General features: G+C 47.5%; 2 protein-coding genes and 1 long non-coding RNA gene across 9 annotated transcripts in view; 1 reads left to right on the top strand and 2 right to left on the bottom strand.

The window, feature by feature from the left end:
• CDC16 (cell division cycle 16) overlaps positions 1-149 on the bottom strand; it is a 29,508-nt gene extending 29,359 nt beyond the window's left edge. For 2 of the 3 annotated variants that reach the window (XM_044779632.2, XM_044779631.2), the window contains exon 1: positions 17-133. Coding sequence is in view for 1 of the 3 variants with exons in the window: in XM_014867928.3 (XP_014723414.1) it covers positions 17-64 (48 nt within the window). In the remaining 2 variants the exon portion in view is untranslated. Of the gene's footprint in view, positions 1-16 lie in introns of all 3 variants that reach the window. The other variant, XM_014867928.3, reaches the window with a different exon arrangement.
• Positions 150-197: 48 nt separating this feature from the next.
• On the top strand, positions 198-4,817 carry LOC123289669 (uncharacterized). The gene is made up of 3 exons (XR_006533734.2): positions 198-356; positions 638-679; positions 4,473-4,817. It is a non-coding gene; the product is annotated as an uncharacterized lncRNA (long non-coding RNA).
• Positions 4,818-4,963: 146 nt separating this feature from the next.
• The window catches only part of CFAP97D2 (CFAP97 domain containing 2), a 43,542-nt gene continuing 22,858 nt past the window's right edge, over positions 4,964-25,647 (bottom strand). The window contains exon 4 of one of the 5 annotated variants that reach the window (XM_070520227.1): positions 4,964-11,359. In XM_070520227.1, coding sequence (XP_070376328.1) covers positions 11,353-11,359 — 7 coding nt within the window. In that variant the 3' untranslated portion in view covers positions 4,964-11,352. The other 4 variants (XM_070520223.1, XM_070520226.1, XM_070520225.1 and 1 more) reach the window with 4 other exon arrangements.

Below are 25,647 nucleotides of genomic sequence, written 5' to 3'. Positions count from 1 at the left end.
CAGCCGCACTGCCCACCTGGTCCAGGTACTGCCGCACACGCTTCCGCAACCGCTCCAGGTTCATGGCTGCGCCGCCCGGCGAGCCAGCCTTCCCGCCGCCTCCGGCCGAACCCGCCCGACCCTGGCGCCGCCGGAACTTCCGCTCCTCCAGGCCCCGCCCCGGAAGTCCTCGGCCGACGCGCCCCCTCTGGCGCCTGAAAGGGGGATCGCGCCGTGGGTTCCGAGCGCCATTTTGGCCCCTGCGGCCGGTCCTCGGGGCACCGTGGCCGCCCGTCCTATCCGGCCGACCTTCCCTCGCGGGCCGTGCGCCCGGAGCCCACGCGGCGCCGCCTGGCGGGGTCTTGGCGGGACCGGCGGTTCGTGCGGGACGCGGGGGTCCTTGCGGGGATGGGGGTTCCGTGCGGGACGGGGGTTCCTTGGGGGACGCGGGGGTCCGTGCGGAAACGGGGGATCCGTGCGGGACTGAGGGTGCTTGCGGGGACGAGGGGGGGTCCTTGAGGGGACGGGGGATCCGTGCGGGACGGGAGGGGGCTCTATGCTGGACGCGGGGTCTATGCGGGACAGGGCGTGCGTGCAGGATGGGGGCGGGGGTCCTGGCAGGACAATGATCTAAAATTGACTGTTGTGATTGCTGCAGGACTCTGAATAAACTGAAAGCCATTGAACTGTACATTTTACGGTATGTAAAATATATCTCAATAGAGCTGTAAAAAAAATTCCTTGACAGGTTGAATGCAAAAAGAAACATCATTTAAGTATTTTGTACTTGATTCATTGTACACACATGATGCTAGCAGCTAGGTGTTTGAAGATGAACAAGTTATGTGCACTGCTCAGAGCTCCCTGCCTTATGAGGATGGTCATTACAGTGTCGATGAAAATAATCCATAACCAATCTATAAATGAAAATTTGGGTGAGTTTATTCTGAGCTTAAATCTGAGGATTATAACCCGGGGCCTTTCTTCCCGAAGGAACAAAGGGCACCAAAGAGGTGGGGTGCACAGAGTGGTTATATACCCCCAGAGAGGATGTTTCACATAGGATTGAAATGTCCCTTTTACAGTAGTCACAAGACTGCTCTGTGGGCACAGCGATTGATGGACACAGCAGGTAGGTCTGCTCTCTCAGTGAACACAGCAGGGTGGCAGTCTGTTGTCTCCAGCTGACTGGTCACAGGTGAGCTGGGTGGTCAAAGGTGAGTGCAGCAATCAGTTCCTAGCCTAAGGAAAGATGCTTATCCCTAAGGAAATGCTAATGTGGGGGGAAGTTGCACCTTTATCTCAAGGGCCTTTGTTCTGGCCACAGGAAATGCCTAAGCAGATATACAATGCGTGCTCAACAGCCACAGTTAGGCCCTTTTGGAAAAAACAAAGTCAGGCTGAATTAGGTTTATATCAAATGGCTTCCTCATATACTCCAGTATATCCTATTGCTTGCCATTTTTATTTGTTGACAGCCTGTAAAAGGAAAAGGTGAAGGACAGTTTAATAACCCATGGGGGCTGCCATGGCGGAGCGGTTAGGTTCACACACTCCGCTTTGGTGGCCCCGGGTCACGGGTTGGATCCTGGGCGGGACACGGCACGACGTCAGGCCATGCTGAGGCGGAGTCCCACATGGTACAACCAGAAGGACCTACAACCAGAATATACAACTATGTACTGGGGAGCTTTGGGCTGAAGGAGAAGAAAAAAAGAGATTGGCAACAGATATTAGCTCAGGGCCAATATTAAATAAATTAATAAAATGCCCAATAAGTTAAAAAAAAAAACTCGTTTAGAAAACCGATTAAGGAAGTCACAGTATCCTGACATAGTGGAATGCCATGCAGCTGTTTAAAAGAACGAGGCAGTTCTGTGTGTACGGAATTGGAACAATCTCCAAGATGTGTTAATGGAGGAAAATCAATGTATAGGAAGGTGTTTATTGTACGTGTCCATTTGGGTACAACAGAAAACTAAAGAATAGGTGGAAAAATCCTTAAACTATCCCTGGAAGGACCAGTTAGAAACCTGGAAACTGCACAGTGCCTCTGGGAGGAGTGCTGGGAGCTAAGAGATGAGTGTGGGAGAGACTTTTCCCTGGATGTCTGCTTTTGAATTTCAGACCATGGACATGTATTGTGTTCTTAAAAGTAGATACAAGTTTTATAAATATAAAAGCCTAAGAAAGAAAGAAAATGCAGAGAAGCCAAAAGAACATGAAACTTCCCATAAGAATCCCATCACTCAAAAGTTCTCTCCCTAAATTTGTGACTATTCTGCCACGTCCCTTTGTGTGCGTACACATATGCTGGGTGGTATTTCTTTCCCTTTCCTTCTACCTCCTGTAGGGGAGGAGGACATTTCCTCTCCCCAAATGGGGGTTCGTCTAGCTGGAGAACGAAGTAAATTCACATGAGACAGAATAGCAAGAGAAAATTAAACAAAGCTGTATGAGGAACCATGGCCCGGGGCCTTTCTTCCCAAAGGAAGAAAGGGCACCGAAGAAGTGGGGTGCACAGAGTTGTTATATAGCCCCCAAATGGGGTGTTTCACATATGATTGAAAAGTCCCTTTTACAACAGTCACGAGGCTGCTCTGTCAGCACAGCGCTTGATGGAAACGACAGATAGGTCTACTGTCCCAGTGAACGCCGCGGGGTGGCAGGTGTGTTGCCTCAGGCTGGAGGGGGGGGCGGGAGCGGTCCACAGATGAGAGCCACAATCGGTTCCCAGCCTAAAGAAAGATGCTTAATCTTTAAGGAGATGCCAACGTTGGGAGGGGGAGGGAAGTCAGTTACAGGAGGTTACCAGACTAGCACAATAAAATGCAGATTTTAAGTCCTCACCTTTGGTATTGATTAAGAGTTTTTGGAGAGTAGGTCATCGCCTTTCTTCTTCCTGGTACAGAGAGGGAGGCACCTTTTACAGATAGAGATTTACCTTACAAATGTAAACGTGTCCTTACAAAGGGCAAGTTCCATTCCTCCTTCCCTATCCCAGTTTATCAAAAGCAATCAACCTCAAATAATCCTGATGCCAAAGAGACATATCTTGGGGTGGCCAATTCCAGGTCCCCACACTCCTCACCCCTTCCATGCAAGCAGGTAGTAATCAGCTCTGTGCTCGTTAATATGAGGGAGGGACGCAGCAAGGTATATTCCAAGCCTTATTTTCAACTGCTTCTATTTGTTTAATAATATTCATATATAATTGTTTGCATATTACCTCCTTGTTTTATCTCTTGTTGTGTGAGCTGCACGAATACACTCTCTTTGTAGAAGATTCCCACAGTGAAGGTGGCACAGACTGGACCTTCCACCCCCTTCCCTCCTCCTCTTCCCGGAAACAATCACTGTCAGTGTTGTGCATTTTCTGCTTCCTTCTGTGCCTTGGATGCACATATGCACATTTACAAATATATATCTTCTTCTTTTCTACAAGAATGAGATGATAAAATATGTAATTATTATGAGAATTGCCTTGTTCACTGGTATACCTTGGAGACCTTTCCCCATCAGAACCTGCTTTGTTCTTTTTGAGGACTGGAAAATATTTCCTGTTATAGTCATTGGGCTAGGCTGGAGTATGATGCTTTAGAAACTAATCCTTCAGGTCACACCTGAGTGGCTGTGGTGTGTCAGCTTGACTGGAGCTCAGGATACCCAGAATCTTTGGTCACACATTATTCTGGGTGTGTTTGTGAGGGTGTTTTGAATGAAATTAAGATTTGAATTAGTAGACTGAGTAAAGCAGTTCCCTCCCCCCCCAATAATCCATTAAAGGCTCAAATAGAACAGAAAGGTAGAATATGAGGGAATTTGGTTTCTCTGCCCAACTGCTGGAGCTGGACCTTGATCATCTCCTGCCTTTGGACTCAGACACGCTCTGGAACTCACACTGTTGGCTCTTCGGGGTCTCCAGCTTGCCGTCTGCAAATCCTGGGGCTTCTCAGCCTCTGTAAGTGCGTGAGCCAGTTCCTTATAATAAATCATATATGTGGATGCACACACACACAAACATATATGTATATTCTATTGGTTCTGTTTCCCTGGGCAACCCAGATTAATACAGTGGCCATTTCCTCCAGGAAATCTTTGAGCTCCCCAAGTTGGACTTAAGTGTCCCTCCTACACTTTTTAGTGACACTTTTCCTCATAGAAACACCATTATAGTTGTATGTTTGGTTCCCATATCACCTTGTAGTCTTCATGTTCCTTGAGGGCAATATGGGGGTGGAGGGGGGAAGAATATGAAGAGAGGAAAATAAATAGAATTTTCTCTATTAGCCAGATCACCCTCAGGCATTAAACATTTGCAGAGTTCTAATTTTGTTTGCTAATCTCCAATTACTACCTGAAATGGGTCTCACCTGGCTAACGTCAAGGTGTTGGCAAGGCTGTTTTCCATCCAGAGGAAGTCTTTGAAAAGACTTAAACAATTATTAAGTCAATGATTTGCAAACATCTCTGTTGTCGTTTTACAATGACAGTTGTGCAAATGTGGAGTTAGCCTCTATCCAAACATCAGACCTTGATTTCGGTGCACTTCTTCGTGTCCTGCTGGGCTTGCTGTGGGCATCCTTCCAAGGGTCTGCACCCAACACCTACCCGTTCAGGCTGTGATGGCCCGGTGTCTTCAGCAGAGCTGGGCAGCAGGAGCTCAGCGTGCAAGCACTTCCACCTGCCGGACACCAGGCCACAAGGAGGCTCTGCATGATGATGCAAGGAGCGGAGGCTCTTAAGGAGAAAACATCTTCGTTGATACCTGTCCTTTGAATTCGCTTCTATCCAGATAAATGGCGTTTGATAAATAGATGTTTCTTAATTTAAGTTGAGGCTTTCTGTTGGTTTTTAAATGTGTGGCTTTGTGATACTTCCTCTCGAGGAGAATGAGACCCTGCAAGGGCAACTTACCTGTGCCAGGTCACGGAGCCAATCAGGTCAAGGCCACAGCTCGAACGCAGGCATTGAAACAATGATGACTTCTGTTGTCCTACCCATTAATCACTCTAACCTGGGAGTTTAAGCAAATGCAAGTTCCGGAGGAAATATTTTGGGGCCAATGGTCATCTCAGAATCTTCAGAGCACTGCCAATTGTTTGCTTCCGTGACCCTGTGTTCACTGGAGCACTGGGGAGATCTGTCTTGCTGGGCCTCTCACAGGTGTATTATTCTGAGCGTGTCTCCATTAAGGAAGACTGTTGGTTTGTTTATTGATTTATGCACTTGGTCGAAGTTAGGGTATGTGATCGGGGCGTCACATTTCTGTGTCAGTGGGGGTCACGGATAACTCATATGCACAGGACTTGACAGGAACATGGGAATTATTAAGTCTGCTGTTCGGAGCCGTCCTGCCCAGGACTGCCTCTGGGGCTTGGGAAAAGGAATACTCTGACGCATCAACATGGTGTGAGGGGGCAGCTTCTCCAGGGAAAATGCCTCGGGGTGACCGTATTCTGCCCATGCTGTGAAGGGATGCCTGGAGAGGACTCACCGTGTCTCTTGTGCCTCCAGCCTCACCTCCTGAAACTGCAGCATTAATATGACTGCAAAGCTGCCTGAAGCCAGCCATGTCACCTGGGCATAGCATCTAGTTCTAGACACTGTCTTCCTAGCAACCAGCGCATCCTGCCATGCCTTTGCAAATCATAACAATGACCAGTCATCATACGCATGCCCCACTGTAGCTTTACAAAGACAGCCTGTCTGTGGACACGGGCAGACGGTTACTTGAGGTGACAGGCTTGACCAAGCCTTTACATCAAGGTAAATGTCCAATTCACAGATGTCTTCTCTAGCTGCTTACCTGATTGTCTGTTTAAATATATCCAGTTAACTGAATAATGCTCTGATTTTGTGTCAAGCAGACACAAACCTCATTATTAGCCAAAGAGTGGTCATCACTCTCAGTTTTGATGTCAAATTCAGGAAAGCGCTTTTTAATATAAAGTATTCTTCTCATTGATTCATTCTCTTGTATTTTTAATCTCATGTGCCCCCTGTTGTGCCAGGAGCTGGCATGGCAAAGGGAGGATGGAGCTGGGAAACCTGCAGCCCAGCAGGGGGAGGCGGTGAACGCAGCGCCTTAGGACTGCTGAGCACAGGAGGGACCTCAGCCGCAGGAGCAAGGCCTGGTGCATCGTGAGGCAGGGAGGTGGGGGAGGAGAGAGGGTGGTCAAAGTGGACAACAGAAGGATGGGTTGACTCACTGAAGGGGCCTGGTGAGTGGTGAGAGGAAGCCCAGCTCATTCAGGGAGTGAAGAGCTCAGGCGGGCCGGTGCGTGGAGAGTGAGGGCATGAGGGGTGGTGAAGTCTCCTGCAGGAGGGTCAATGTGTGGGCGGCAGCTGGGCCAGCACTGGGAGCATTTCATGAGCACACATGCTGTTTGAGCCAAGATACATTATCACTGTTTAAGACACAGTGCTAAAAACAAGCTTTATAAACAGGAGCAGTGGGGCCAGCCCGGTGGCACAGAGGGTAAGTTCGCATGTTCCACTTCAGTGGCCTGGGGTTCACCTGTTCAGATCCCGGGTGTGGACAAGGCACCACTTGGCAAGCCATGCTGTGGTAGGCATCCCACATATAAAGTAGAGGAAGATGAGCACGGACATTAGCTCAGGGCCAATCTTAGCAAAAAAAAAAAAGGAGGAGAAGGATTGGCAGCTCGGGGCTAATCTTCCTCAAAAAAAGAAAAAAACAGCAGCAGCATATCACTGGAAAAAAGTGTGAAATCATTTAAACTGGAGGCACACACACATCCCCATAGACACCTGTGTATGTATGGCCTTATTAGCAGCAGGACCCCCTCTGCCCCTGGCCCCTCAAACACCTCTATTTTGTTGGGCAAATACTTTGATTATCTACTTAGTGTAGGATGAAAGACCTACAAGGGTCCTGTTTAGAAAAGAAAAAGAAAGATGTTTGCTGAGGTGCTGGTAAGGTTTGGGTTTTGGGTTTGGGTTTTGTTGAGTGTGAGGTGCAAGCTGAGGGCTGGAGCAGAATTGTCCAGGGAAGTAGAAGAGAGATGCAAGCTACATAGGAAAAGGGAGAGAGAGAAAGTGGGAGATGGAGCTGGAACTCAGAGTAGAGTTAGGGGGCACTTTAAAAGGAACTTTGAAGGATGTTTACTGTGTGAGGCTCGAGGTAAGCCAGCATTTCTCTCTTCCTGTGAAGCTGTTGGTGATATCTACCTTCATAGCTAGTGTGTATGCAGCTGGAGGTCTCCTCCAGGGGTGCCTGTGGCCCCAAGGAGCACAGTAGGATGCCCTGGGTCAGCGTGGGTCCATTCTCTTGGGGAAAGGGAACCCCCATGCTTTGAGCAGTGGAGAAGGGGTTCCATAAAAATCAAAGGCCTTCATGTTCCAGAGGAGAAGGAGAAGAAACAATCGTCTTTCTCATCAGTGAGAGTGGTCAGGGACTGCAAGCAGCAATTGTGACTGATGAGTCCTGCTCATGCATATATAGAAAATGTGCCTTGTGCCAATAGTGCAAATTACCATTTAAACAAAGGAAAATGCCAGAGGGACGAGACACACTTAACTGGTATTTGCTCCGCTACCTGGACCTACTTCTAACCAACAGCATTGCTGGTGAGCCGTGAGTCCTGTGGAAATGGTATTTCACATGGATTTTAGGTAAGGATCCGAAGAAGTTCAGGACACGCCACCCCAAAACACGCCACTTTGGTATATTGATTATCTTGAGAAGCAGCAGATGCAAGAAGGGCTCTCTGAGGCCCCTTTCTACCTAAAATCAGGGCATAAAAGCTGGTAGGAAGGGGCCCTCCTGCACCAAGATGAGAACGTTCTTACCACCAAAGATGGGGAATCTCCACAAACCAACCTGTTAGAACAGCCCCAGTCTCCCGCTGGTTCCCCCGTATGTTTCCTAATCACCGTCCCACGATTTACTGCCTTGAGCCCAGGCCCGTCTGTCTTGTCGCCTCCCTCAGTTTACTGTTCTTTGTTTAAAAAGGTGTATGAGCTCTTGGGCTGATGGTTTCTTCAGGTTTCATTTTCCTTTTGAAGACTCCCTGTACACGTGAAGACACTGACAAATAGAAATGGCAAGCACTAGGATATATTGGAGTATATAAGGAAGCCATTCGGTGTAAACCTAATTCGGCCTGACCTTGTCTTTCCAAAAGGGCCTGACCAAGGCGTTGAGCATGCATTGTATATCTGCTTTAGATATTCCCTATGGCAAGAACAAAGGCCCGTGAGATAAAGGTGCAACTTCCTTCTCCCTCCCAAGTTGGCATTTCCTTAAGGATTAAGCATCTTTCCTTAGGCTAGGAACTGATTGGTGCGCTCACCTGTGACCACCCAGCTCGAGACAATAGACTTGCCTCCTGCTACGCCCACCAAGATAGCAGACCCACTACCTGCTGTGTCCATCAAGTGCTGTGCCGACAGGGCAATCTTGTGACTATTGTGGGAGGGACATTTCAATCATATGTGAAATATCCTGTTTGGGGGTATATAACCACTCTGTATACCTCACTTCTTCGGTGCCCTTTCTTCCTTTGGGAAGAAAGGCCCTGGGCCATGGTCCTCAGATTTTAGCTCAGAATAAACTCACCCAAATTTTCACTTATAGATTGGTTATGGATTATTTTTGTCGACATGACCAAAGTTGTAGAAAGAGGAAATCCTAGCTGAAGAGTCCTAGGTAACTCGTAAGCGCCGGTGCTGGCTCCTTGGCCGCCCAGCATCTTTGTCTGAGCTGCAGCTCCGGGGGAACTACTGCAGGTACCGCTTCCCATGCATCCACTGGCTCCCCACTGAGGTCTGGGGAGCCACGCTGGCCAGGGGCATTTTGTTTCTGTGGAAGTCCCTGGCCAGACGGGTGTTTGGTCAGCCAGGGTCATCAGAAGGTTGTGGTGAGGTCCAGGTCATGGCACCTGAAAGCCAGCGAGGACCCAGTTTAGAACACTGGGCTCCCTCCTGGGGCTTCAGCTGCTGTTTGAGGGTCAGTTCTCTCTGGTTTCTCCTAACCTACCATTGGCTGTATGAAAGCAGTCTGGTCCTTGAAGGAGTAGCCAGTCTCTCAGCTGTCTTAGGACAGTGCAGTTGTGTTGAGGGGAGAAGACAGTTAAACACACACAGCAGCCCTCATTGATGAACACCAGGAGCCATGGCCACTTCGTGAGCCAGGCGAGGCCCCCCTTGGCTCGGACTCAGCAGGACAGGCAGCGCTGCGGACTCGAAGACACACTGCAACTGGCTGTTCTCAAGTCGGCTTCAATGTCGGCTGCCCTATTCCCCGCCTGGAAGTCGCGTCAGGTTCAGTTTTAGGTTTCATCGCGCCCTGTTGGTGTTCTGTCCCACCTAGCTGTGGAGCCCGACTTCTGCTCACAGGCTGCACTTTTCCTCCTGGGCATGTCTCCCCTCCTGCCCAGATGGAGGCTTCTGGGAGTAAGAAGCTCTAGACCTCCCTCTGGAAGGGCCGCCCAGGTGTGCACTTCCGGAACATCCCCTCACATTCAGGACTGTGGCAACCAGAGGGGCCTGTGTGCACTCCCAGGCCGGAGGAGGGAGGCCGCCCTCTCTGTGCGGGCACAGGATCCTGAGCCCAAGAGCAGCCGGGTGTAGTCACCCACCTCTGGCTGATTTAGCGGCAAGCACGAGGGTGAACTACGTAAAACTCGACAAAATTGGCCCAAAGGAGACTTGGAGTTTCTGGGAGCCCTGTGCTCGCTGCCCTGGGGAAAAGGGAGCACGGCCACCACATGGTGGAGCTCTCACCTGCGCTGCGGACACAGAAGAGGGCCAGGGACAAAGACGGAAGCTGGCTGGGTCAGCGGAGCCCCTCCTCTACCCGACAGGAGGCTTCTCCCTGCCTCCCCTAGTGCCCACACAGCATGACAGCAGGACCCAGCGCAGCCCAGCAGGACACAGTGCGGCTCAGCATGGCTGCCCCTCCGCCCACATCACCGTTCCTGTTCATTGTATTTTTGATGATTCAAAAGCATTTCAAAGTTTTACGTATTTAAACTAACTTAACACAGTGTAATTATGGGACAAACACATCTCTTCACCTGAAAACGTACCCAATACTTTACTTTTTCAAGTTATCTTCAAAATCAGAGCTCCTGGCCCTAATGGGTGTGAATGGAATAAGGCCCCTCTGCCGACTGAAGAGCCTCTAAGCAGAGCTCAGCAAGGAAAGAGCGGTGCAGTAGGAAGTCCTGCACCATCTTCCTGCAGGGAGCTGCTGCTTCCTCGTGGGGAACGTGGCAGTCTTTGTAAGCTGTCAGCTCTCTGGGAAGCGGCAGGCAGAAAAGAAGATGCCCCAGTTCTGTGATGGACCATTTAAATTTCGTTCACTGCGGTTCTTCAGGAAAGGCTGCAGAGACCAGGCAACTGGACAACTCTGGAGTGATGTGGTCTTCAGGGTGAGGACAGAGGCACAGAAACATGACTGGACCGCCGGAAAGTGCGGCTGACGTCAACCCTTAGCTCCACTGTTAAAAAGAGGTGCAAACACGAGGGCAAAAACCACGCACACAGTCGCTGCCAAGAGGCCGCTGTTTCCCAAATTTAGCACCAACTCAGACATTTAACACAGCATCGTTCCCAGTGTGAGGCTTCAGGTCAGGGGAGGGATGTGGACAGCCTGGAGGGGTTTGAAGAGTGACCCTACAACTCACTGAAGGCCAAGCGTAAGCCTAACACCATCTCACTCTGTGGATGAAGGGTTCAGAGAGATTGAGTAACCTGCTCAGAATCACTCAGCAGATCGACTGAAGAGTCAGAATTCTCATCGAGGTCTGTCTGACTCCAGGTCCACGATTTTAAACACCATTGACTAAGGGGCCCCCTGCAAGGAGGAGTAAAGGACCTGGGATGCTTATTTAGATATTTGTTAAAGTAACAATCACAGGTTTTTAAGGTAAATTACAAAAATCCGCCAAAGAATTATAAACAAATCCACAACAGCACAAAATATGGTAACAGAGTAACTATTACCTATTAATTAGCTAGAAAAACTAATAGCTAGAGAAAAAAATCTAATTCAAAAACCTTTAATTCTCAGTATTACTCTGCATAATTTGTTTCCAGCCCTCAGCCTGAGAAGCACAAAGATGGTTTTGCTGCATCATCTGGGAGAGTGCATCGTGCAGACACACAGGGTGCTGCTCACGCACATTGACAGCTGTGCTCAGAGTGACAGCTGTGGAGGGGACCCAGCTGCAGGCCAGCATCCCTGGGGCCCAGGGGTGGCTCTGGCATCGGGGACCTGGGCAGCCTGGCCGTCCCCGTTACCACTTCCCAGACTCAGCTTCTTTCTCAGTCGTGTTCTGAGTCCTCCCCTCCCTCTTCACTTTCTGGGTCCAGGCGTGCATGTGGCCTTGCTCAAGTTCAGTTTCAGTTCCTGCTGGATCAAAAACATGTATAAAAACAAACTCTTTCCTTAGGCAAAGACAGTAAAGTATCAGTTTACTAGAATGCATGGGAAATGAAGTATTTCAATTCATTGACAATTCTTCTTTATTTAGAATTAATCACATAATCTTTTCTAAAAATAACAGCTTCATTGATACATAATTCTATATCAAAAAATTCACCCTTTCAAAGTGTATATTTCAATAGTTTGGGTATATTCAGAATTATGCAATCATCACCAAATCCAATTTTAGAAGACTTTCATCACTCCCCCACAAAAAACCCCATACTCCTTAGCTATCACTCCCCAGTTCCCCTCCTCCAGCCCCTGGCAACCACTTATCTACTTTGTGTCTCTATAGATTTGCCTGTTCTGGACATTTCATATAAATGGAATCAGATAATATGTGGCCTTTTGTGGCCTTCTTTCACTCAGCATAATATCTTCAAGATTTATCCACAAGGTAGCACATGCCAGAACTTTATTCCTCTTTATGGTTATATAATATTCCCTTGTATGGTTATATCACAGTTTATCTGTTCATTGATTGATGGACGTTTGGGTTGTTTCTACTATTTGGCTATTATAAATAACTCTGCTATGAAAATTCGAGTTTTTTGTGTGGATGTAGGTTTTCCATTCTCTTGGGTAGATACCTAGGAGTGGAATTATTAGGTTATGTGGTAACTTTATGTTTAACTTTTTGAGGAAGAGCCAGACTGTTTCCCATGTGGCTGCAGCATTTGACATTCCGCAGCTGAGGATGAGGGCTCCACATCCTCACCAACACCTGTAACTTTCTGTCTGCTGATTCTCGTCAGCTACTGAGTGTGACATGAGGTCTCCTTGTGGTTTTGACTTGCATTTCCCTAATACTGAGCATCTTCTCATGGGCTTATTGGCCATTTGAATATCTTCTTCAGAGATATGTCTATTTAAATAATCAGATAATCTTTTATTATCTCAATTTTGTTGTTGAAAATCATTCTGAAATGCATCGAAGTACGTTGACGCTAAGTCTGTGTCTACAGCTGCGCGTCAGCCTTGTCAGCCTGTTGGTGTCACAGGTGCAGGACGGCAGTAACCCCCACTCCCAGAGTTTTGTTTTTTGTTCTTTTGTCTTTTTCCCTTCATCCCTCTCTGAAGGCTGTGCTGGGAACTGTCTGTGGATAAAGTCTGGGCTAGTGGGACCTGGTCTCTCAGGGGACCAGGTGCAAACATTTGGACTCAGAAAAGGGGAGCATCAAGGCTCACTGCCATTTCCCCTGCTGGAGAGTGTCCACTCACCCTGACCTTCCACAGTGTGGGGGCGGGGACAGGGGACTGCAACCCATAGATCAGCGTTTCATCTAAAATGCTAGGAGTTGAGTTCTTACAGTTTTATTTATTTGCACGATATACTTAAGATGTAATCAAGCAAATAAACCATCAAGGTCAACCCATCATGGCCAACATAAAACATTCCCAAACTTATAAACAGCCCGAGGGTAAGCTGAAAAGCCACCTCAGTAAACACAGTGACAGATCCCTATGGCTTAAAACAAGCCACATTAAAGTTTTTTCCTTTATCTTAACTGGTTAAAACCTTTAAACAGAACCTATTGGATTCTCCTTCAGCTCTAACTATAAGCCTAAAATAATAAACCCCTATTGGGAGCAATGCTGAGTGTTTGGTCTATGTGGGCTCTCTGTGAGCACTTGTCGAATGATGACACAGGAATATTTCAATAGTTAAATTCCGGATTCCAGCTTCCGACGTAGAAATGTCGCCCTATTTCTGGCTCGATCCCTTGTCTAAGAACTGAAATAATTTTCACAGCACCTACTGTGTTTTCATCATCCCATTTATTTTTTTATTTTTTTTTAAGATTTTATTTTTTCCTTTTTCTCCCCAAAGCCCCCCGGTACATAGTTGTGTATTCTTCGTTGTGGGTTCTTCTAGTTGTGGCATGTGGGACGCTGCCTCAGCGTGGTCTGATGAGCAGTGCCATGTCCGCGCCCAGGATTCGAACTAACGAAACACTGGGCCGCCTGCAGCGGAGCGTGCGAACTTAACCACTCGGCCACGGGGCCAGCCCCCATCCCATTTATTTTTACACCCACTTCTCCAGCACACGCTTCATGCACTAAGATTATAAAATCCTTGAGGTGGGTAAATGCCATGAGGTGCTACTTGCCCACCAAGTATTCTTGATGAGTGTTTTCAATAAACAGAATTTAGGGTTTGCATAAATGTTAAAGACTCTGTCTTTGCTATTTTTTTTTACTTTTTGACCCCCTTCACCCATTTCTCCTACCCTCTACCCACTGCCTTTGGTGACTGCCAATGTGTTCTTTGTGTCTATGAGCTTGGTTTTTAAATCTTTTTCTTTAGATTCAACATATAAGAGAGATCGTACAGTGTTTGTCTTTTTCTGTCTGATTCCTTTCACTTAGCGTAACGCCCTTGAGGTCCATCCATGTTGTTGCAAATGGCAAGATTTCATTCTTTTTTATGGCTGAAGAGTATTCCACTACATACACACACACACCCCATCTTCTTTATCCATTCGCCTATGGATGAACGCAGGCTGCATTCAAATGTTGGCTGTTGTAAATGGTGCTATGATGAATGTGGAGGTGCAGATATCCTTCTGAGTTAGTGTTTTTTATTAGTGTTTTTATAGTGTGGCAGATGCATTCAGTAAAGAAGGAAGGAAAGAGACAATGTTTTATTGCCCATCAAGTGAATGCCAGGCACTTTCATAGCCATCTTTGCAAACCTGATTTGTCTAAACCTGAATGGAGTTCTGGGAGGTGGGTCACGTCACAGCTTTACAAATGAGGAAGAGAGGTCCAGGGGCTGAGTGAGCTTGGAGTCAGCTCAGGTCCACAGCCTTGCCACCCTGCGCTGTGCTGTTACACAAACATTTAACTGTTGCCTCGAGACCTCTGGTGTCTGTTTCCTCCTTGTGTGTGTGGGTTATTTGGGATCAGGGCACTAGATCAAAGTCATACATCGTTCCTGTTCACTGAGGGCTCCAGTAAGTTCCAGGATGGCTAATGGGATTTACTGGATGATCTTATAGAAATCTATCCTCCCTCGGTAAAAACAGCTATCAAATTAGTTAAGTAATTTCTCACTTTGGAGTTAGGATAAATGAGGATGACTTGAGTAAAGTGAGGAGGATGGAAAGTTATAAACTAGCAAAAAAAAAAAAAAAAAATGAGATGTCCAGGAAAGCTGGCTGTGCAGCCCTTCAGCTAAGCATGACTGTGCAGTGTTCCCACCGGAGAGCACTCAGAGTAGAAGGAGGGGGAGAAGGGGGAGGAGGAGGGGGGGAGGAGGAGGGGGAGGGGGGAGGGGGGACGAGGGGGAAGGTGGAGGAGGGGGAGGAGGGGGAGGAGGGGGAGGGGGAGGAGGGGGCAGGAGGAGGAGGGGGCAGGAGGAGGAGGGGGCGGCTGCTTCCGCGCCGAGTCAGCGAGAGGCATATCTTCTGGAATTTTAGAGGTAAAGGGCGATATGCCCCGTCTGCACCGGATGTCAGGAGGTGGCATCTGGTCTTCAGACAGCTGGTCACAGGCGGCTACTGGGGTTTCTTTCGACCGTTTTTCAACTTTCCGGTCCTGTAAAACGGAGTTCGATGGTTGCTAAGCGCGCGGTTTTCGAAGTGCCTGATTTTGCAGCTCTTCCTCAGGGGAAGAGCCTGCGAGGAAGCGCCGCGTGGCCCGGTCTCCCGGGAGGCAGCCCGTCGGGAGCAGCGCAGGCGCAGCGGGGCCAGGCCGCTGGGGACGGCGCTGGGGTCGCCCGCTTCTCGGTGCCCGACGCCGCCTCCTCCGCGCAGACCCTCAGGAGCCCACGGCCCTGGACCCCGAGGCAGGGCCCGCCGCCCGGGTGGCGCCCCTCGGGCCACAGTCCCACCGGGGTCTGCGGGCCGCGGGCTGCGTCCAGGGTCCCCGTGTGTCTCGAGAGGGAAGCGCGGGCGGGGAGCTCGGCGGGGGCCCTTGAGAACCGCCCGGCTCCCGGGTCCGGCCTCGCCGGGCACACGCGGCCTCGCTGCGGCTCCGGGCCGGGCCGCGCGGGAAGCCCCGCTTCCAGGAGCCCTTGCTGCGCTGCATCCAAATGGCCGCCTGTGCTCCTGGCGTCTCTGTTTCCTGTCATGTAAAAGAGGGATTTCAAGAGAGTCAAAGTAAATAAATGAAGGACGGTTTGAAGCACAGCTTCCAAGCATTTTCTTGACATTTGCTAAAGAAGTCAACACAGACAGGGAAAAGAGTAAGGAAAGGAAAACAAACAGGAAACCAGAAATGAGACAAACATGACAGTCAGTAAATTTAAATGGAAGGAACTGAGGGGAGAGCCTCTCGGACTAGTTGAAAAGATGAAAATACAGTGTTCTGCTCAGAAGACACAGAAATACTGAAAAGAGTGACGTCAGAAAACGGTGAGACACGCAAACTGGAGGAGGCCGCAGAGCCGCCTCGCGGAGTAGGAGCCCGGGTGGAGAAGGAGCCCCGGTGGAGAAGCGACAGAGCTCGGGAGGAGCGAGGCCGCCGGCAGGGAGCCGCGGCCAGGGCAGCTGTACCCAGTGCAAGAAAGTGAAAAGTTGCTGATGCTGCAGACTGATTTTTTTAACTTGCAATAAATTTGGAAAAAAGTAAACTTTGACCTTGTAGGGACCTGAAATTGACCACCCCAAGATATGTCTCTTTGGCATCAGGACTATTTGAGGCTGATTGCTTTTGATAAACTGGGACAGGGAAGGAGGCTCTGAGGAATAGAACTTGCCCTTCGTTAGGACACATTTACATTTGGAAGGTAAATCTCTATCTGTAAAAGGTGCCTCCCTCTCTGTACCAGGAAGAAGAAAGGAGATGACCTTCTCTCTAGAAACTCTTAATCAATACCAAAGGCAAGGACTTAAATCTGCATTTTACTGTGCTTCTCTGGTAACCTCCTGTAACTGACTTCCCTCCCCCTCCCAACGTTGGCATTTCTTAAGGATTAAGAACCTTTCCTTAGGCTAGGAACTGATTGCTGCGCTCACCTGTGACCGCCCAGCTCCAGACGATAGACTTGCCTCCTGCTACGCCCACCAAGATAGCAGACCCACTACCTGCTGTGTCCATCAAGTGCTGTGCCGACAGGGCAATCTTGTGACTATTGTGGGAGGGACATTTCAATCACATGTGAAACACCCTGTTTGGGGGTATGTAACCACTCTGTGCACCCCACTTCTTCGGTGCCCTTTCTTCCTTCGGGAAGGAAGGCCCTGGGCCATGGTCCTCAGATTTTAGCTCAGAATAAACTCACCCAAATTTTCATTTACAGATTGGTTATGGATTATTTTCATTGACACAATAAACAAATATTAGTTTTATAATTAAAAATAAAGATTTGACATGAAATGTTCAAGTGTTCTATATAAATTGCAAAACAAAGTAGATTTTTCTGATACTTTAGTAATTAGTAATTGCTCATTAGTTATGATTTTTTTTTTTTAAAGATTGGCACCTGAGCTAACAACTGTTGCCACTCTTTTTTTTTTCTTCTGCTTTTTCTCCCCAAAGCCTCCCAGTTCATAGTTGCATATTTTAGTTGTGGGTCCTTCTAGTTGTGGCATGAGGGATGCCGCCTCAACATGGCCTGACAAGCAGTGCCATGTCTGCACCTAGGATCCGAACCGTCAAAACCCTGGGCCGCTGAAGTGGAGTGTGCAAACTTAACCACTCAGCCATGGGGCTAGCCCCTAGTTATGAATCTTTGCAAAAGGTACTGTTCTGGCCAGGCCTCCAGATTCTGGGAGAGTTGTCCAAGCCAAGCAGGCCGGGGCTTCAACGTCGTACCAGGCATGGAAACGAGTGTTGGCAGAGCCAGCAAGGACTCAGACGCCTGCGGGGCCAGCTCGACCAGTGGCCTTGCTCGGTAGGGGGTGGGGCTTGGGGCCCGGGTATTTGTTTAAACTGTGATGTCTGTGACATCCCTGCACTTGCCCTGTGATGAACTGGATTTCAAGGCAACACAGTCTGCTGAAATGTCCACAGCACAGCGGCTCGTGTACAGGTAAGGGAAGTCAGTGAAGATTTAACAGCCCATTCATTTGACTCACTGGGACATTCATAAGCAGGATAATTAATGACAAAATTAAAATCTCATATTTCTTCATTCAGAATTATGGTTTTGCCAGCAACGGGGATGAAGAGGGAGAGTTTAGAGTTTAAATTACCTGGTAAATCCTCAAGTTGTTAATTTTCTTTGTCCTCCTGGATGGGGTGTGTGACACGAATTCAGGATTATCACATGATTTCCCAGTGAAGTTTTATGCATACTATCCCGCTAAGTTTTATTTTTCACCAAGTCTTTCTCCCACAACCTATAATCAATCAGCTGAGCTCATTTTCATCTCCTCTTAATTTTTCGTGAGGAAAGAGTGGATGAATTCATCAGTCAAGTCACTGCTCTGTCTTCTGTTGTTAGCATGTGACCATTTGGTGTATGCTTTCTGGCAATAGAATAAAATGTCATAAAACAGCAAAGAATCAGTGAGACCATGTGTTTGATGAATCTGATGAAGTGAATGGAAATTTCAAATAGCTATGGATTTAAAATGAAGAAAATGTTGGGGCCAGCCCGGTGGCGCAGCGGTTAAGTGCACACGTTCTGCTTCAGTGGCCCGGAGTTCGCCGGTTCGGATCCCGGGTACGGACATGGCACCGCTTGGCAAGTCACGCTGTGGCAGGCGTCCCACAAATAAAGGAGAGGAAGATGGACACGGATGTTAGCTCATGGCCAGTCTTCCTCAACAAAAAGAGGATTGGCAGCAGATGTTAGCTCAGGGCTAACCTTCCTCCAAAAAAAAAAAGATTTATAAATACATAAATAAAATGAAGAAAATGCAAAGGCACCTTTTCACCTGGCACATCGGCCTTCTCCCAGGACCCTTGGCGAGAGCACCGCGGGCCTCTCAGCCCTCTCCCAGTCTGCTGGCCATCTTCGAGCTTGATACAAAGGCTCTGAGTTTGGGATCCTTTCCAGAATGATTTTGTTTCCTCTCTGCACTCTGCAAGTTCCTCTCCTCTCCCCGCCAACCCGCCCCCCCATTTAGACTCCAAAAAACAGCATAGATCTTTCTTGAAATACTGAGAGTTAAAGTCTCGACAGAGTCGTCAGTCTGCATTCCAGAGAAGGCGCCTGAGTGCCCGCATGCTAGGAGGGGCCTAGAGGGGGCGAGCTCTCCTTCACGTGTAGGGGCCCATCCTTCTCCAGTGCCCAGACTGGGAGGTACTGGGCTCCAGAGCTGAACTGACACAGCCCTCAGCCCAGTGAGGGGAGACGACAAGCAGAGGGGAAAATGCAACCTGGTGTTGTAGATGCGCTGGGGACAAGAGGTGGGAATGCTCAGGGCTTCCTGAGGGCAGTGGGAAGAGGTGGCAATTAGGAGAGGAGATGCGGGGACAGAGCCTTGAAAGAATGGCGGGTGTCACCCGGCAGGCCAGGAGAGGAAGGACGTGCCAGATGGCATGGACTGTGGAGGGCCTGGGCGCCACGCAAGGAGTTCTGACTTACCTTGAAGTCTCCCAATGGGGAGCCATCAAGGGCCTTTAAACAACATTCAGATGTGCATTTAGAAGAGACCGGAGAGCAGGAGACTGGAGTGGTGTCGACTGGGCTCCCACAGCAGGGATCCCGGTGAGAGAAGCAGGAAGCCTGAGCCAGGCGGCTGCTTCTGCAGGGGAAGGGAGCTGTCGGAGAGGAACAACTGTGGGAGCGCAGAGGAAAGCGTGCAGAAAGGAGCAAAGGTTTCAGCATCAAGCGACTGGGTGAACACGGAGAGCGCAGCTGGAATCCAGAAAACAGCGCAGCAGCCTCCCCAGCACGCAGAACATCTGTGGAGCGCTGTCTGAATACTTCGTACACTGTGCTGCATGGATAACAGACGCCACCCTCGTTTCATGTGCCACCAAGAAAGAAAGTGCCTCCAGCACAGCCACGCCACACCACGCCATGCCACATCCCTCCCCGTGAGAGACACTCCCACCTCAGAGCCATCAAAATGTGTATTTGGGGGATGGGATTGTGTCTTAGAATCTATGAAATGTGATTATCTCGCTTAATCCTTAGAGGCGGCACCAGTCAGCCTTGCTGGGGTTACAATCTTGCCCAGAGTCAGAGACTGAGTTGCGGGGGAGCAGGAAGGTGAGCACGTGGTCTAACTGGCTTTGGGTCCTGGTATTTAGGTGGAATCACCTGATGCTGGGGTGACTCAGGCCTGAAGACTAGGATGTGGGAAGAGATCTGCGGCATTAGCGCGGAGCTGAGGGAAGGCCAGGTGGGGACGGGGCCCCAGCACTGAAGAGGGTAAGGGGACTGAAGGGCAAAACAGGGCATGAGAAAGTGATCAGTGGGAAGGAAGCGTGAGAGCCAGCTGGCAGACAGCGACAGCTCAGCGGAGGGAACACTGACACCCTTGCTTCGGAAGAGCTGGGCGCTGGATTGGGGCAAACAAAACTGACATTTTTATGGGTTAAAAACAATGAAAATTCGCAATTTCACTCAACACAAAAAAGGGGGCCTGAAAAGAGTCTGCATGAAAATTAGTGCATAAAGTGCCCATGTCAGCGTCATTTATAGCAGTGAAAACTCTGAATTAATCTCTAGGCCTACTGACAAGGAACTGATTAAGTAAATGGTGGTGCTATCATAAGAGAACAGGTCATGAACCCGTTACATGATGTTTAAGAGAATATTTTAATGAGGTGTAAAAATTCTTTTGATTTAATGTTAGGTGAAAAAAGTCAGGACATAAGATTGTATATGAGGTACAACAACTTTAATTATACTTTTCTATGTGCACAAAAATATAACTGTGAGAAAATGCAGACAAATACAGAAAAATTATCATCTCTGGGTGATAGATTACAGGCAATTTTAATTTATGCTTTATATGCTCTAATACAAATATGTATTACTTTCTAATCAGGAAAAAACATGAAAATCATTTTTAAAACTTTGAAAGGAAACAATTCAATGAATTTGGTAACTGGGAACTCACTGGTGAGCTTGTTTGATTGTTTGGCTATTCAACAAACATTGATTGAATACCGACTGTGTGCCAGGCACTATGCTGGGCCCCGGGTCTACACTGGTGAACAGGACGGAGGGAGCTGGGCCCTGGGCCTACACTGGTGAACAGGATGGAGAGAGCTAATAATAATAAAATAATAAAATATTCATGTAATAAATAAACATAAAATAATTCTCTTAAATGAGTTGATCTCTTGAATTATGTAGAAAAGAAAATTTGGAGTTATAAAGCAAAGTTACAGTAATACTAGTTTTGCAGTCACATTTTTTCTTTAAAGGTACTAGTCTCTTAAATCATGTAGAAAACAAGAAGTAGTTACAAACCTTGTTCCAATAATCCTAGCTTTGACATTTACCCATATATTGACCTTCATTAAGATCTTTACTCCTCCACATGGCCTCGAGTCACTGTCCAGTGTCCTGTCCCTTCACCTGCAGGTCTCTCTCGAGCGTTTCCTGCAGGTCACGTCTGGTGGTGATGAGCTCCCTCAGGTTTTGGTTATCTGGGAACGTCTTGATTTCTCCCTCACTTTTGAAGGACAGTTTTGCCGGATATACAATTCTTGGTGACAGTGTTTTCCTTGCAGGACTCTGAATATACCGATCCAGTGTCTTCTGGCCTCAGAGATTCTGACGAGGACTCTCTGATGCTCTTCCTGGGGATCCCCGTACGTGGCAGTCTGCTTCTCTCTCACTGCTTTCAAAGTTCACTTCGTCTTTCCAAAGTGTGATTATAACGTGTCTTGGTGTGGATCTCTTTGAGTTTATCTTACTTAAAGTGTGTTGAGCTTCTTGGATCAAATTTGGGAAGTTTTCAATTATTGTTTCTTCAAATATTCTCTCTGCCCCTCTTTCTGGAACTCCTGCAATGCATCTGTTGGTCTGCTTGATGTTGTCCTCAGGTCCTTTAGGCTCTGCTCACTTTTCTTCCTTCTTTTTTCTTTTTGTTCCTCAGCCTCGATAGTTTCCGTTGTCCCGTCTTCGAGTTCACTGATTCTTTCTTCTGTCTTGACCTCCCTCTAGTGAATTTTTCATTTCATTTATTGTACTCTTCAGCTACAGAATTTCTTTTTTATTTCTTTTTAGGTTTTCTATCTCTTTATTAATGTTTCCATTTTCTTCATACATTGTTTTCTTGACTTTATCCACATCTTCCTTTAGTTCTTTGAACATCTCTGGAGACCACTGTTTTAAAGTCTTTGTCTAGTATATCTGACAGCTGGTTCTTTTCAGGGAGCTTCTGTAGATTCATAGCCTAATTTGTTTTAGGCTGTCTCTGTGCTGAAGATCAGCCTGAGGTGTAAATTTAATGTCTTCTTATTTCTTTTGTCAGCCTTTCCTTGAGAATGCACAGTCACTTTCCAGTTTTCCCTGTGCACGTGCTTGTTTCTGAATGCCCTGGTCTTTGTGTCTGACTCCCAAAAGGGGAAAAAGAGAATGACGAGGGAGAGGTAGGGAGAGGGCGCCGGTCCTTTGAGCTCCCTGGAAGTGACTTCAGCTGAGGAGACAGTCTCGCAGCAGTGGCGGGAGTGCAGCAAGAGGGGCTGCCACCTTCGTCTGCACGTCTGTGGTCAGCAGCAGCAATCAGGCTCAAGCACAGACCTGATGGTTGGGGGCCAGGGGCTTTTTTTGCTTACTCTGGCTCCAGAAGCTGCTCCGGGAACATGTGCACAGCACCTGCCGCGAGACGGGTGGGGATGAGTAGCTGCTACTTTGCTAAGAGCTAAAATTGACTAAAATTAACCACAATTTACAGTCCAAGCCTTCCCCGCTGGAAGCCACAAACCTTCAGTAGCCTCCTGAGTTCGAAAACAGCTGCCTCACACAGCCCTGGTGCGGGTGCTGTTGGGGGACAGGCTCCTGGCTCCCACTCCGCCATCTTCACAGCAGTGAGGCCTATTAGCACTTCAAGCCCTGTTCTTTTAAGATGAAAACTCCTTCCTGAGCTAATACAAGTGTCCTAGGTCTGTACAACTGTCAGCATGGTCAATGAGAACATTTCCATCACTCTGGAGAGGAAGCCTTGTACCCTCAACAATCAACTCACTCTCCCTCCTTACCTCCTGGCCCTGAGCAACCACTAATCTACTTTCTATTTCTATAGATTTCCCTATTCTGGACATTTCCTATAAATGGAATCATATGATGCATTGTCTTTTGTGACTGGCTCAGCATAATGTTTCCAAGGCTCATCCATGTTGTAATACGTTTCAGTGCTTCATTCCTTTTCATGTCTGGATAATGTTCCATTGTATGGGTATACCAAATTTTGTTTATCCATTCTTCAGTTGATTTTTTCCACCTTTTGGCTATTATGAATAATGCTGCTGTGAACACTCATGTATAAATTTTACTTGTGGACGTGTTTTCATTTCTCCCATCTATGTATCTAGGAGAGGAATTGCTGAATCGTGTGGTAACTCTATGTTCAACCATTTGAAGAACTGTCAGGTTGCTTTCTGAAGTGGCTGCCCCATTTTACATTCCCACCAGCAGCGGGAGAGGGTTCCAATTTCTTCACAACCTCACCAGGGCTGTTCTTATCTGCTTTTTGATTCTGGCCCAGCTGGTGGGTGTGAAGTGGTATCACATTGTGGTTTTGACTTGCATTTCCCTAATGACTAATGATTTTGAGCACTTTTTCATGTGCTTGTTGGCCTTTTGTATCTCTTCCTCAGAGAGATAGCTATTCAGATCTTGTAATTGGGTTGTTTGTCTTTTTCATCATTGGACTGAAAGAGCTCTTTCTGTGTTCTAGATGCAAGTCCCTTATCAGATACAAGATCTGCAAATTTTTTCTCCCATTCTGTGAGTTTCTTTTCACTTTCTTGATAGTGTTCTTTGAAGTACAAAAGTTCTTAATTTTTATTAAGTCTAATTTATTTATTTTCTCTTTTATTGTTCATACTTTTGGTTTCATATCTAAGACTGTTGCCAAATATGAAGTCAGGAAGAGTCACCTCTGTGTTTTTTTCTAAGGGTTTTATAGTTTTGGGGCCAGCCCCATGGCTGAGTGGTTGAGTTCGTGTGCTCTGCTTTGGTGGCCCAGGGTTTCCCCGGTTCAGCTCCTGGGCGCGGACTTGGCACGGCTCATCAGGCCATGCTGAGGCGGCGTCCCACATGCCACAACTAGAAGGACCCACAACTAAAATATACAACTATGTACTGGGAGGATTTGGGGAGAAAAAGGAAAATTAAAACCTTCAAGAGTTTTATAGTTTCAGCTCTTACATTTAGGTCTTTGATCCATTTTGAGTTAATTCTTTTATATGGTGTGAGGTAAGAGTCCAACTTCTTTCTTTTGCATGAGAATAAAGAGTTATCCTGGCATGATTTGCTGAAAAGACTATTCTTTCCTCATTGAATGATCTTGGCATCTTTGTTGACAATAAATTGACTGTAGACACGTGACTTCATTTCTGGACTCTCAGTTCTAGTCCATTGATTTAAATGTCTGCCCTTAGACCAGTACATACCATCTTGACTACCGTTGCTTTGTAGTAAATTTTGAAATCAGGACACATGTGTCCTCCTATTTTGTTCTTCTTTTTCAGGATTGTTTGACTATTTTGTGTCCCTTGCAATTCTGTATGAATCTGAGAACCAGCTTGTTAATTTCTACAAGAACGTCAGCTGGGGTTCTAATGGAGGGTGCACTGAGTCTTTAGATCAGTTTGGGGAACACTGCCAGCTTAACAATGGTAAGTCTTCCAATCCATGAACGTGGGATGTTTTCTCAGTTTTTTAGATCTTCTTTAATTTCTTTCAATGATGTTTCGTAGTTTTCAAAATATGTTTTGTACTTCCTTTGCTAAATTTATTCCTAAGTACTTTATTCTTTTTGATGCTTTTGTGAATGGAATCATTTTCTTAATTTCATTTTCAGATTGTTCATTGCAAGTGTATAGAAGGACAGTTGGCTTTTATATATTGATCTTATATCCTGCTACCTTGTCCAACTTGTATATTCGTTCTAGTAGTTTTTTAGTGGTTATCTTAGGATTTTTTTATATACACGATTATATCGTCTGTGGATAGAGACAGCTTCCTTCCCAATTTGGATGCTTTTGATTTCATGACCAATGAAGTTTGGACTTCCCCACACTCTGCTGCAAGTGAAGTCGGTTCCTTTGGGGAGAGGTCAGGAGTTCTCTGTTTTATGACGTGCTTCTCCCCCTCCAGAGCTCTGGAGCTGTGAGTGGGGACGATGGCAAGCTGCTCTGTGAGTGACACCCGGTGCTCCTCCATTGTGGGTGAAAGGACACACAGTTCTTTGTGGCTTGACTCTCCTAGCATTGAAGCACTGCTTTATGAGCTAAGCCAAGGGGATCAGGCCCCAGTATCCTCAGCAACACTAGGCCCGAGGCAGAGCCTCCAATCCCCAGGTGGGAGCTGGGCAGAAGAAGGGACCCTCACCTCTGGGCCACACTCACTTAGTCTCAGCAGTAGGCAGCTTGGAACAGGATGAGAAGTGCTGTAGTCCTGCTCTTCCCAGGAAGAAAGCCCTTCAGCTGGGAGCTGGAGAGAGAGGGGGCCCTGCCTTCTTGTCTGTAGCAGCTGGAGCAGAGTCCCCACCTTGAAGGGCTGGGAGGGAGTGGGTCTCCACCCAAGTACTGTGGACTCTGGGTGTTCTTGCCAAATTTTAGTATATTTTCTTGAACAAATGTTTCTTCATATGCTGTATATCCTTAGGACCATTTCCATAGACTTTAAATGGTTGTTTTAAAAATAATTTTCACCAGTTTTGCTGGGGAGTGGGTCCAGAGAGCTCCCCCTGCTGTTGTCCTGGAAGTTTCTGTGTGACAACTGTCCGAGAGTCTCCACTCGTCATGGTGTTTTCAGTCTTGGGCAGAGATATTAGTTTCTGATTTTTTTTTAAGAAGGATGCTCATTGCAGCCTTCTTTGTAATAGCCCCAAACTGTAGACAATCCAAATGCTCAGTGACAGGTGAGTGGATGAACCATGATAGCTCCATACAGCGAGCACCACCTAGTCACGAACAGGAGCATCTGTCGACACACTCAACCACAACATTATGCAGAGTGAACGGCAGAAAATCACAGACACTGCATGGATCCACTCACATAAAACTTAGAGGGTGCAAGCTCCTACATGGGGACAGAAGCAGGTGCATGGCTGCCCATGGATGGGAAGAAGCAGGGGTGGGGGAATTGCTGATGGAGACAAGGAGAGTTTTGGGAGTGATGGATG

This window comes from Equus asinus, chromosome 11 (genome assembly GCF_041296235.1).
Source record: "Equus asinus isolate D_3611 breed Donkey chromosome 11, EquAss-T2T_v2, whole genome shotgun sequence".
Lineage (NCBI taxonomy): Eukaryota > Metazoa > Chordata > Mammalia > Perissodactyla > Equidae > Equus > Equus asinus.
Note: the sequence above shows the minus strand (reverse complement) of the source record. Positions and strands in the feature narration are given on the sequence as shown.